We start from the raw sequence: 14,344 nt of genomic DNA on the forward strand, positions 1-14,344 counted from the left end.
TGTGTGCATCCCCCCGCCAAACGCCACGGAAACAGGAATAAACAAAGCCTTAGTTAAGCAATAGGACTAGACAAAAAGGCAGTCATGTTTGTGTGCGAACATAATATCCAACTCTCATTTTCATTATGTTATTATTATAGAGCAATGCAAGATGCAAACCTGTTCTTTCCTACAGTATTTCACCAGCCCATCATAAGTTTGATAATTTTACTCATCTTTGCAGTTTTAACTACACCTAAAACTCTCCCCTTCCTCCTATCTAACAATACCCAGAGATAAAAGTACTAAGGCCTATAATAAAATCAGAACTAGGTCCAAAATTCCACACATCTCCAACAGCATTGTCCAGACAACAGAGAACATTAACTCAAATCTGACCTTTTATCTTAAATGCAAACCCAAAATGAATGTCGCAAGGTTCAGCTCAACTGTTTAGTTAATAGTACAACAAACACTTAGACATACTCAAAACCACTCAGTTGCCATTTTCACATCCAACAAGCATCAGTGAATTGTGGCTTTTTCCTCTAAACAAATGCATTTCCATTTCATACACGGCATGAACCCGTCTCTGGCATTTCATCTTGGATTCTGTGTTAACTGCTTTTCAGTTTGGGATATAAGGACATGGTAAATGAAAAGCGATCTTCTGTGGTTTGCTGCAATGTAACTTCACTTGTAATACCTCCCCACTACACCGCACCAAGAGGAATTAAATCAACATAGAGGCACTCTGATTTCTCAGATCTCTGGCTCTGTTGAGGCCAGGAAAAAAAAAAAAAGGAAAACAAGGAAAACAATTTAGGGAATGAACACCTTGGAAACTATTCACTTGTCTTGATTATTTTGGCAGTGGAACCTGTCTCAGTTTTTCTGCCACACCTCTCTTCCACAACACAGTCCATAAACATGTGGGAGCTATTTGTGTACATGCTGGTTGTTAACGTACAATTCCAAGCTGCAGGATGGAGTTTGGTGATTTCTGTCTCCCAGTGTGCTTAGAGCAGAACCCCCACGCTGAGCTCTGAAGAACTGTGTGTGGTTTCACATGGGGAGACCTAGAAGTTAACCTATATAGGATGGCACCCTTCAGGAGGAAGATGCACAAACAGTGTGTACACAGAATCAACGTAGGAAGAAATATGAAAATGGAATAGGGACTGCAGATCAAACTGAGCTGTTGTGCTTGTTAGGCAGGGAGAAAAACTTGCCATCTTATGGTCACAGCGTGCCTCATGGTCACTAGTGCCCCAAGGTCTATCTTTAGCACAACATTGTGGATCCACAATGCTAAAGGCATCTGAACCAGAGATTAACCCCTGGCCCACAGGTTAAGGGGTGCCAAGTAGCTCAGGCCTGCAGTGCTCTGGGTTACTAACTTCCTTTGGAGCTGACATATCGTATCCATGTCACACAGCACTTGACCTGGATCTCTTCCATGGTGCTGCTAAGAAATTAATTGTGAAGGTGGGGTGATGTAGTTGAAAAATCTTGACAGAAAGTGAGTCAGGCCAAAAGAGGGATGTTTTTGTGACACGAGCACATAACCATCCTTGCATACCCTGTGTGAAGTGGCAAAAGGATCATGGAAAGACGTGAGGGTACAAAGTTTGCCAGGACAATGGCGCTGTGTAGAGAACGGGTGTCAAGCCTAAACAATTTCCAGTGTAGTTCCCAGGCTTCTTGTGAGTGAAAACAGCTCATTCACTTAAAATGAAAGCTCATGAGTGAACTACTGTACATGCACTGGGAATATTAAGAGACTGGGATCCGGAAGCACACCAGGGAGCGTGGTTATCTGAAAGTACTTAAGTACCCAGTGAGGCTCGTTTCTATGAATATTAAAGTACCTGACATTAAGCAAAGAAAAAAACAGGATTGGTGTTTAGAGAGGAAATGTATTGCCTATGATATTAGTGGCATGCCAAGCCTAAAAGACACTATAGACACCTGCAAGCCATTAACCTCAGCCCACCCCAGGAACAGGACCTTTGCTCATAGATAACAGCTCGCTATGAGAGCCACAGTAAAGACACACGGGGAAAAGCGTGTGATCCGTTCTCACTAAAAACAATTTCTCGTTTTTCTGAGGAAAAAAGCACCACCCCATTAGATTTCACTAGATCTTTGACTCCAAGTCTTCAGTAAAAAGCAACAATGACATCATATGCTCTTCATTACAGCCTGAGGATGTTAAAATACTGACACAAGATATTCCCACTATGCTGTTACTGAGCCCACAGCAATGGCTTTGAGTCATAATTTTGTCTATAAGACAGAATTATAAATTATAGACATGAATCAGCTTGAAGGTAGCCTGGAACTCTGTGGAAGAAAGCCTGCAGTATATGACCTTAGCATCATTCTTACCATCCTTCCTCCTCAGCACACAACATACCCCCCTGCCTCTCAGAAGTCATTGGTATAGCACACCAGGAACATGCCAGAGTGGCTTATTACTGAGGTTCAACACGTACAGAACATAAACTTAAGTACTGAAGGCAGAACTAGTTAAAATAAGCATATTGGATGAACCAGAGGAAATGGCTTTGTTTTTAATGGCAGCTCCCCCTTAACTGGCTCAGCTTTCTCCAATCTGTCCTGCTTATCACTAACCAGAGACCCACATCTCCACAGAGCAAACGTCTCACAGCTCAGTATTTTTACATGGTTATATTTAGACACAGATATCTGATCAGGAACCTCCTTTTCATAAGCCACATCTCTGCAAATCTAAACTCTGACCTTACTAATGTAAAATCTGATCAAGGTACCTTGAAAGGCAATTTCCACCTACCCAGTGTTATCAACAGCTGCATGAAACTGCAAATCTAATCTGATTCATTACACCTTAATTGTCTGGGAACATGTTAGCAGCCTTCAGCCAAAGAGATTCTATCAAAGGAAGCATACAGGCTCTGAGCTCTGGGTAGGCAAGTTCTAAACACTTCCTAAGAAGCAATACAAGTGAAGAACGGCTCCCTCTTAGCATGAACTAACCTCCTGAGCAAACAAGACGCTCCAGTTCATCTAAAATGCTCCAGCAAAGCCATGAAACATCTGGACAATCTATTGGAAATACAGGCGATTAGAAGTGTGGTCAGGTCCAGTTAACACGGATGAAAGGCATGAATGCCTAAAATTAAAGACTGCCTGGATTCTTCTGTAATTACAGGGTGCACCCAGATGACTTGGACAATTGCACACAGCTATTTTCAATGGGTAGCTGCAAGCCTAAAGTGATTTGCACATCACATTTAATCAATCTACTACCAGGAACCTTTCTGAATTCCCTTACAAATCTTTTCCTTTTAAACGGAATACAGAAAATAATGCCTCTTGATTTAGAAAAAAAAAAAAAAGATCCAGAATAACTTGTGGAACAGCAATACTGTGTATTGTATAGAGATTAAGTAGCTAGCCAAGATTGGGAAGGAAGCCAAACGACCTTCTATCCTCCAGGCTGTATTAATATCCCTAGTTCAAATGGTTCAGGCAGCTGCAGTCTCCATAAGAATTGTTTCAACCTTTCTTTGAAACTTTGAGTTTTTGTCTGCATCATCCATATTTCTAATTCTACCAGCCACGTCAGTAAGTCATGCGTCTTACTGCTGATTACACATGTATGACACAACATAGCTCAGGTACAAAATACCCTGTGAAAAGGCTGTTGAATTATGTAATTACAGCACAGTGAAATGATATGGAATTGGTGCCAGCTCTTTAAAGGTTACCCTATTTCCTATATTCCTTTTCATAAAGAAACGCCATTTCCCATCACACTCTCTGGTTCTGTTTGCCCCCTGCTCCAACTGCTGCCACGGGTGTTGCCTTGGGTTTACCATTTGTCACCCACTCAGCTCTTTCTTCATGAGGTATTGAGGGGGTTCATGACCTCCACAAAGTAGGTTCTGGTCTTTTGATTACAAAAGAGATGCGCTGCTGCTATACTTACATGTTTCATATGAATAAAAAAAAGAGAAGTAGCATCAAATGAGAGATATTTAAGGTCATATGTGACAAAATAATTGTGACCTCCTATCTCCTCTGCTTACAAGGTAAAACCCAGTTACTAATGATACTGAAATCACGGCTGTAACTATACATATCAGTAACCTCCCTTATAAGCCAAATAGCATCCAGTCATGCTCATCAGATCCATTGCTCCCAGCACTGTGCGGACTGGCAAACACTTCACTGCACTTTGCCCACATTTTTGGTGTTTCAGTGACATTTTTATATATAAGATTTCACTTCTTAAAACAACTTCTGGTGAACAACGGTTAAGAGTAGCTGCTGGCACAATGAACATAACACACAGTGAATGTATTTGACGCTTTCTTAGCAAATAGCATGAGTTGGTTTGAATGCAGATTACCCCATGACAACAGCCTCATTACTAAAAGTCACCTTACCTGAAAGTCTCACAAGGCATTGTACATATGAGGCAATGGTGACAAAAGACATATACCAAATGTGACTGGTACTTGTGTAATTTACACCACTGTCACAGTGAGTGGGCAAACAAGTGTTAGTTATATACAGAGAGGCAGAGCATTACATAGCAACACCATGAAAAACAAGTTCTCCTGATTATAATAATCAGATTAGGTATTGATGAGTTCTTATTTTTGCTACGCATCTCTTTTCTGCTCTTCAGGATAAATTATACCTGTTATGCTCACCTGCTGAAAGACAACTCCCTGCTTCTACACAACTAACACTTCCATCAATTTCCTCACCAGCTCATAAATGACACCACTGCTGAATGCCATAGAGAAGAAATAGACTGGGCTGCGTTCCTTCATTCCCAAGGCTGCGAGAGTGAAGATGCAGCAGCATCGCTCCAAGGATCACACAGATACTCTGGGGAAGGAGAGAGGAAGGAAGGGGGAGGAAGTAGCTCCCTTCTGTGTCCAAGCCAGCAGCACTGCTACTTCCTGGCTGGAGCCCTGGTGCAGAATTGCTAATGACTACACTGACTGCTCCCACAGCTATTTCTAATTATCTGTATTGAGAGCTCCGAGATTAGCCATGTCCTGGAATTCCTGGGCAGAGAGGTACGCTGCAGCCTGCAGCAGGCTCACAGGAAAGGATGGGAACAAGGTGGGGAGAGGTCTCAACAGTAAAAGATATTCATGGAACTGGCAACAGGGCTCAGCTCTCTCCCAGTTAAACTCCCAGCTTGGAGCTGTTCCAGCTGGTGACCAATCAATTCAGTGTTTTCACTGATTGTCATTGCATCCAGGCAACACAAGGAAAGTGTCTTGGACTTTGGGATGGATAGAATGTAAATGCTATTTTTAAAATTACCCAGCAGGATAGAAAGTTACGCATGAGAGCACTGCATGGGCGTTTATTTTATCCCTCCAATCCAGAGACTTGGATTTGTTTACAGGATACAGCCCTTTATGTGAAAAAAGGTAGAGCTTGGCTTAAGTTATTTGGCTGCAGTGGAGAAGCACGTTTATGCATTGGCATCACTGTGAAGGGGGCTTGCACACTGGTAATCAACATGATTATTCCCAACATGCCATAATTTGGCTGCTGCATTTATTTTGCAGCCCCAACGCTGGATGCAGCTGGGACATACTGAGAAACTGCATGTACACATTCAGCTATAATAGGCTTTACTTAGAAAAATAAAACATTTATTCTGGCCAAAATTGGACCCATATTTTATTAATTAAAAGCTTTCAAGTTTTTGCTTTTCATGAAAGGATCTTTCCAAATATTACTGAAACTCATCATCATTCAGTGATAGGATATGATGATCTATGTCTTAACAGCTGGGGAAATCAAGGCAATGATAATATGCCAGACTGACAAGGTCACAAAGATGGTCCAAAGCAGACTTGGAAGCAAAATTCCTGACCAACTTACTGTCAATTTTTATTTAAACACAGGATAATCCCTTCCTATTTCAATAGCTATTATCCAAGACTCCCTATAGCTTTTGCATAGATAGGAAAAAGTTTCTCTGAAGTCAACCACCTCCTCTTTGGCAAAAATCAGAGAAGCACAAAAAAAGCCAGAAATTTCACCCATTTCTCAGAAGCTCACAGAATGTCTTAACTTCCTGGGAAAAAACCCATTGCACATATAGCCTACTTCTAAATGTCGAAATGCTACAAGTACTGTGGATGCAGAGCTCTTCGGAAGCAATGTGGACCCTCCCGCAACAAAAGGGATATGCTTAGCATTTGGTGCTTTGGGGAAAGCTTCATTATCCACCAGAGAACTTTGTTGCATTAATGGTATTGGCAAATATTAAGACAGACAGCTTTTTCCTGGTCGCTCAGCAGGCTCTGGCCATCAGCTTCTAATCTGAAGCACACAGGTTGGTGTGGCAGAAGGGAAATCTTAAAGAGTGCTCCCCAGAAGAGAGTCTGCCCTGAATGCTGCTTAGACTGAATGTATGGCTGCTATTGAAACCTGGAGGGGTTGCTCAGTGTTTTTCTTCACCTACATCACAAACTGGGATGTTTTGCTGCTGATCACAGTTCTTTGGGAATCCAGCCTTTCCACACTGCACACAAACTGTGACTAACAGCTGATGGGATTTACCTCCTGTCCTTGTTGCTTGGAAGACCTCAGTTGGAAAGGTGGCCAGAAAACCTCCTCGGTGTTACTGCTGAATTATGGAATGCCGCTGCTTATCTAGTTCTCCCAACTAGCTAAATCTTACATAGAAACCTGGTTAATGGTGATACACAGACAGAGATTACAATTTTGAAACACTGAGTTTTATACTACTTGTTAACACAAACACAAAAAGTAATGTAGAGAAGGATAAGAGAATCACCCTCATACCCAAGTGCACATCTTGTGATTAAGAAACAACTGTTTTGGTTTTTTTCCCTGTATTTCTTTAGGACAGTGAACAGCTGTGCTGGGATTCTCAAGGCTTTAAAACTAAGCTCCAGTATACTAGTGTCAAAGGAAGTGTTTGACCGATTGTTTTACAAGCCAAAACCCAGGTGCAGAGCTTGGGAGGACTGATCCTGGGTTTTGTCCCATTCAGCTCTTTGTTTTTTTTAATGGAACTCCCAACCTAAGCACTAACCCTGAGGACTGTGGTAGCATTTGCAATGTGTCTGTTCACTCTCTGTGGTCCAAGACAGTGCATGACTGAAGTGTACGTGAGGCAAAGTGCTTGGTCAAGACTTAAAGACTGAGACAGTAGTTGCTTAAGAAGAAAGAACGTCAACTACCCACACGAATGACGTGCAAAGAAATAACTGACTTCTTCTTTCTAAATATAACCCTCAGTTTCCAGAATAAGGAAGAAACCAGATGTGTACATGTTAATGTACAACTGGCCACGAAGGAGCTTTTGATCTCCTATAAAGCAGGTCCCCACTGTTTGATGCTGTTTAATGCATCAGCAGTCAAAAACCAGGCATCCTGGCTGGCTATTCATGCAGCAGAGTCCACCTCCCTAATGAGAACGCAATGGCCCCATGATCACTTGACCAAAGGGAGTATGTTGTATCCTCATCAGCCTATCTGCATTTGTACATCTTTGGGCCATACTTAATCTATGCTGGACCCCATCCAGCCAGCAAATGAAGCAAAAAATATGAGAAAAAGCAGGGGATAATATCACGGAATAAGGCTTGAGAACAAAGAGGATATGGAGGAAATACTGTCTAGCACAGAAAGAAAAGGAATGCAAATTCCTGTGAGAAAAATAAAGCCACAAACTCATAAACAAAAAGCTAGTATTAGTCTGAGTTTAAACTGAAAACAAAAGGGTAAAAAGCATTATATTACATCCACTGCCAAACCACTAGTCAACCAGTCTCTTGCTATAATTACTTTACAAACAGCAAACACTGCAACAGCCTTTTTCCCCCTCAGCTTTTGCATCTTTGCTACCTGAAGAATGCAGCACTAAGCAGAGGCACTAACTTTTACACAGTCTGCTATACTAGCTTTACTCTTCTTGAAGTAAAAGCATTAAGTATTAAGGACTTTTAGGTTATGTTTGGAAGTAATTTGTTTCCTATTGCTATCTCTCAAGGCTTGAATAGGCATAATAGTGGGGATACTTCAGGGTAGGGTTTTTTCGTTCTTTTTGAACAGCTAAGGCACTATACAGGAATGGCGCTTCTATTAAAACACACAGTAAAGACAAATGTTGAAGTATTAAGACTCCTCTTAATGCCAGTCTGCATTTCTGGAAACTATGGAGGCTGCAGTGTCCATCAGGATATTTCATCAATGCCCTAAAACTACTTGTGATACTGTGAAAAGGAAGCTTCAAATAATGAATCACAACTTTTGAGGCAAATATTCAGAATTGTGGGGCATACAGATATTTGTATTTTGCTAATTCAGACTAAACAATACAATGTCAGAGAGTGTCACCTAAAAATAGTTCCTACAAACTCCTAAGCATGCTTTCTAAAATTGCAGTGTTCCTGGGACCTATTGCAGAGTCATGTAACTCCGAATAAGGCATGGAAACAAATCAATCATTTTCTTCTAGCTTTGCTCATATTTACTAGTGTATTTTACGCAGGATAATTAAAAGGAATTCTTTTCTCCAGGAACTACTTGCACAACATGAAAGCTACATAAAAACCGCTCTGGTTAGCAGTTTCCCCATGCTCTTGAGATTCCTCCAGATGATATGAAATTCGCTCCAAGGCTCGTCCTGCAAATACCAATAAGATTAATACCAGTTTATCAGCCATCTGATGTTGGTGCCAGTGCTAGTAGGGAGCATTGCTTCTTCTCCTGAATATGCCTGCTGCCTTCCATCAATAAATCAGTGTACTGATGCTGTCAGGCGTCAGGGAAATGACAGAATTCAATGGCTTCAATGCACAGGTCAGGAATATGTGAAATTTAAAAGTCTTCAGAGCTATAGCTGCCATTTCCCTTTGACAGTTCTAGAACATTCCTTGTCTCATTCTATTTAGCATTCCTCTACTTAAGACAACTGCACAGCTAGCTTTACTATAAGAGACAGTGGTTCTTCAACAAGTGGATCCCAAACGGGGCCTGTTAAACCAAATACAACTTTGATAAAAAGAATAATCATGATTGCGCATTGGAGAAAAGTGTTGGTCTCAAGTTCTCTTTTCCTCTGTGCCATAGATGATGTGCAGAGGTTGGAAAAACCATGAAAATAGTTCTTTTAAGCAAAACACATTCACTAACATGGTAGCAATTCCCTCCCCTCTCTGGAGAGGGTATATGTGGCAGAAACAACAATCCTCAGTTCTAATGATCATGGGTTAAGTGCCTCTCGATGTTCCGTGTTTTCACAATACATCTGTGGATAGCAATAGACTTAATCTAGAGAGGTTTGGCCCCTTGACAAATGGTCTCCACAGAGAGCAAACAGAACCAGGGCACTTAAATAACATTACAGTCACTAATGATATGATTATGGAAGGTGATAATGCAACAAGAATGACTCTCAGCAGCTTCCAGGAGTTACGACTCATAGGAAAAGAGTCTATTAGAAAAGAGGCACCCAATTTCTACTTCACAGTGTTGCTACGATGCATAATCTTTTTAAATAGATGAAAGAAAAACCCACAAGACAACAGAGAAAAAGCTATTTTAACATAAATAACTTGCTCTCAGCAGGCTTTGTGGTTTAAAGGACTTGTGGTAATTGAGTTCCAGAGCCACAAAAGCAGTTCTCAGATCTGGTCATCTCATCACCCTGCATTATACACCATGATGTCAACAGATTCAGAGAAGCAGAAGGAACAGTCTATGCATGTCTGGCAAAAGGTATCATGTGCCAGGTCACAATTCTTCTAGGGAACCATACATTAGATTAGGGTTGAGGTTTTTTAAGTGGGAGATTTTCCTGAAAGAAATTTTTGCACAAAGCCACCGAACCCAAAGTCTTATTTCACTACAGTTCCTTTTACTGCAGAGAATTTTTTAGCACCTCCCCTGCACAGTTATTCAAAATGGATGGCCAAAATGCCAGATAACATTCATTTAGGCACTGAATTACAACTGAAATCAATACCACTCATTATGCCACAGTTTATGCAACCCCACTTTCATATTCTTTTCTCAGTCATTAAAATGAACTTTCACTTCATTCTAGTGATTCACATTCTAGTTACTCTCTCTTCTGCATCCACTCACATCTTTTAGGTATCAACTCACTGTTTAAACAGGGATCTTAGAAATGACATAGCAGATCAGAAAAACATCGATGCTTTCATGTTTCCACTCAGTTACTGTAAACTCACTCAATTTCTTTTTTTAAAATCACAAAAAATCCCCTCCAGGCCACTACTAATCTGTGCTGCATTTCCCTCAGCTCCCTCCAGTGTCCCTCTCTTGTTTTATGAGATTGCCTCCTGGGGAACATGCTGAAGTTCAAAGCCAGGGAATGTTCCTATTGCAGTCAATGAAAGGATAGTTTACAGTTGGACTTGATGATCCTTAAGGTCTTTTTTAGCCTAAATGATTCTATAATATATGTCAGGAGCAGGATGTCAATTTCTATCTATAGGATAAGCCTTGTATGGATTAAAGCATTTAAAAAGCGGAGCCTTGTGTGCTGGTACCTAGGTCTTATCCCCAGATACCTTCCTAGGTCACTAATCCAGCTTTCTTCAAGGAATCTGGGACACTGGTAGTAGCTGCTACTGAGAATATCAGTTATTCTAATCCATTTTGTTCATACTATTTAATAAAATCTGTTATCTTCATAATTTAAATAAAAGAATCTCCCTCTTCCTCACCAGCTCAGATCAGGAACTGTTACTGAACCTTAAACGCAGTACATTTGGACACTGAAAAAAAGAAGTTAAGACTTGCTGCTTGGCTGCCTATTCCCTCATTCTGCTATGTCACAGAGCTGAAAACAGTTTGTGTCCAAAGTTATGTGTGGTTCTGGGCTTCATGATAGAACATGACAGACAGATTATATTGGGATTTGCACAGATGATGCCTCGTAGACAGTGGTATTATTGATGGAAAAGAAGTTATGCACATCACTGGGATTCTGCTCAGTGGAGTTCATTACCTCATTCCCACCATTGCAGTGGAAGGAAGGCAGGAAGGAGGATGACGTTCTTTACTTCACTCCAGTTCTTTGTACACAAGAAGGATAAAAACTCCCTGTGGAGTTTAATATCAGCCTTATCTTAAGAGTGCAAAGGTCTGGGAAAAGCAAGTTCAAGAAAAGTTAGTTAATGCACCACAAAGAGTGCAATGGAAAGAGAATCTGAGGAAGAATGTCCAAGAGATAATGCCTCTAAAAGCAGCAGTGAAGATAGAGAGGCAAGACTCTCACCATAAATCAATACCATGTTTGTTCTTTGGTTCATCTCCCCCTAATTTCTGCCCTGAGATCTTATGATTCTGTGTAATAAGGCCCCTCACCACACCAGAGTCTGAACTTCTGAGGCTCTCCTGGATTACACAGTGTTTGTCAGTGCTCTGCCTGCTTGTTCTCAAAAACTGCTGAGAACTCATTCTGCTGCTTTAGAAAGAGTAATGACAGAGGACAGCCATGAACAGAACAAGAGCCTCATCAGAGCAGGAGCTGAACCGACAAAGCCTGTCCTGAAACATCATCTGGACAGTCACGTAGCAACAACACGCCAGCAGCCATATATGAAGCAAAGACTTCCACTGTCCTCTGAAGCCTGGACATACTTTCCTCCAGAGACTAATACTAAAAGGAAAAACAAATAGACCCAAATTGCCTGCATACCTCCTGGGTGGCCTGCTATCTGATCCACTGTTAGCTCTACTACTTGGGTTCAGCACAGAAAAACAAGATTCCTTTTCTTTTCTACCACAGAGTGAATACTTGTCACTTCTAGTGCCCATCTGGTACCTACAGAATTGGGACAGGCCTCTGTATTTGCAAAGCCACGTAATAATTTCTAAAAGCAATACATTAGTCCAACTTGGATATAATCAGAGAAAGAACACTACAGGCTGACTCTCAGAGAGCACTTCTACCAGTGAACTCAAAGTTACACTGCTCTAAGAGAAGTGGAAGAAGCTCACCACATATACCATTTGAAACAAAAAAGAGCAACACTGTCAGGAGAAAGTGTTCCTCGAGATGGGTTTGCTTAACAGGAGTTAAGACTTGGAAAAGTTGCATTTCATAAATTGTTTTCTGAGGACTGGACATGACTGCTCCCCCACACTTCCAAATCCAAGACCAGGAGAATTTTAGTAGATGAGATACAAAACAAATCAACACAGCCTAGAGCATACAGTTTCAGGGGACAGCACTCTTGCCTTTTAGGCAGTTTCACAGAACCTGGGGCAAAATGCTAACCCTGGTTTTATTCTTTCTAAGGTATGTTTAAAATCAAAAGTTTTTTTTTCTGATACCTGTCCTGTGAAACTGGTGCAAGTCTTACATGCCAGCATTAAGAAATGACTCAAGCTTTTATAGCTCAGTTTATTTAAAGGGAAAAGCTACTGTCTTTTCTTCTGAACTCCTGCCCCCTGCAGCTAATGCTTCATAAAGAGCCGGTTGTGAAGAAAAAAAAAAAAAAGTATTTTATTATTTACTTTAAAAGATGGACTCTGCTTTTATTAAAGACTTGCTCCAGGGTGCATATCATGTGGTGATAACGGCTTTTGTCTTCTGCTCCAAGTAACAAATAATATTATTCTTACGAAAGAAAAATCTCAGCATTATATCAAACCAAGACTGTCCTGCACACCCAGCATATATCACAGGATGAGCTATTGTCTGTAATTGCCTTCTACAGCTCAGTTACAAGCAGAATCAAAGGCCTAACTCAACTGCATACAAACACCAGGCAGAGCTTGATAAGCACACCAATGGCCATATAAGAACTGGATTCACTCTGCAAAGAAATGGCCCATTCTCAAGCGGTCAAAACTTGCTTTGTAAAATCCCTGTTAAATTGCAGGGGATTCGAAAGAGCAGGGCTCCAAGATGCAAACTTCGTTTGGTCAAAGGCCACATAAAGAAGTATTTCTTTCGTTTTTACAGAAATGACCAATGAAAACACTCTCACAATAGCACAATGCCCACAGAAGCTTACAGAAAAATATTACAATATAATTTCAAAAATGGATGCTGAATTGAAGCTGCTGCACATATACACTCTTGTTTCTAACCATCAGCAACCTTTGATGCAGTATTTTGGGTTTTGTAAATGAATTACTTATGAAAAGGTAATACTGGGGACTCCAGTGTTTAAGAAATCTGAAGGAAGAGGATGGAAACATCCAGTAGAAGTAAACATGAAAATCAGCAGACTGAAATACACATATTTCTTTGAAGTGATGTTGCTTTCTGCGCACCTACAGGGAAGTGATTAATTACTCTCCAGAGGAAGGTAAAATTGCACCTATTCCCTTACCTGGTAACCTTCAGTCTTCTTTTGGCACCATTTTAACAGAGCATTCCTCTTTGAACCACCATACTCTCGAGCCAAGGCTGCCAGTGGATCCTTTCTCTCCACACTAATCCAGGGAAGCAAACAGAATAGATAAATATGCTTGAAGTCTCTTATTCTTTACCAGTGTGTAAATAATATCTGCATGACAAAGCAGAATGGCAGCACAAACCCTAAATGTAAACCAAACCGTAACAGCTTTCAGAACTTGCATCCTGTATTTGCCCTTAAATGTGACAAATTCAGTTAGTGCATACAAAAAGCTGAAAAACCAGCAGCCCATGGATGTTTGATGGCGTGTGTTAACCATGCATTTCTGCTATTATTTTCATCAACTCCACTTACATTTTCACATAATCTCTTGCTTTACATATTGAAAATTGGAATATACAGTGTAAAATGGAAAGAAGCTATCTAAAGAATCTGTAACAGCAGATTCACATCCAATTGCGCTGCTGCAGAATGAGTTCTTGAATAAAATGATGCTGGAGAGGGACTCTTCGTCAGGGACTGTAGTGACAGGACAAGGGGTAACGGGTTCAAACTTAAACAGGGGAAGTTTAGATTGGATCTAAGGAGGAAATTCTTTCCTGTTAGGGTGGTGAGGCACTGGAATGGATTGCCCAGGGAGGTTGTGAGTGCTCCATCCCTGGCAGTGTTCAAGGCCAGGTTGGATGAAGCCTTGGGTGGGATGGTTTAGTGTGAGGTGTCCCTGCCCATGGCAGGGGGGTTGGAACTAGATGATCTTGAGGTCCTTTCCAACCCTAACTATTCTATGATTCTATGGTTCTATGAAAATGAGAAATCTAGAACCTGTATTGCAGTCAAGGCCAACACAAAACACCTGCATTGTCTCCACTCTACAGCTTCTACTGTTGGAAGTAATTGTGGAGATCAGAAGAAAATACATCTTCTGTCAAGACAGAAGAAAGTTATGTGTTCACCTTTGCCTTAGA

General features: G+C 40.9%; 1 protein-coding gene across 4 annotated transcripts in view; it reads right to left on the reverse strand.

Annotated features, from left to right (window-relative positions):
• Positions 1 to 14,344, reverse strand: part of SPECC1 (sperm antigen with calponin homology and coiled-coil domains 1) — a 91,544-nt gene that overhangs the window by 5,425 nt on the left and 71,775 nt on the right. For all 4 annotated transcript variants that reach the window (XM_065694426.1, XM_065694428.1, XM_065694427.1 and 1 more), the window contains one exon: positions 13,353 to 13,455. In XM_065694426.1, the coding sequence (XP_065550498.1) occupies positions 13,353 to 13,455 (103 nt within the window). The remainder of the gene's footprint in view (positions 1 to 13,352; positions 13,456 to 14,344) is intronic.

The sequence above is a fragment of the Lathamus discolor genome, chromosome 14, assembly GCF_037157495.1.
Source record: "Lathamus discolor isolate bLatDis1 chromosome 14, bLatDis1.hap1, whole genome shotgun sequence".
Lineage (NCBI taxonomy): Eukaryota > Metazoa > Chordata > Aves > Psittaciformes > Psittacidae > Lathamus > Lathamus discolor.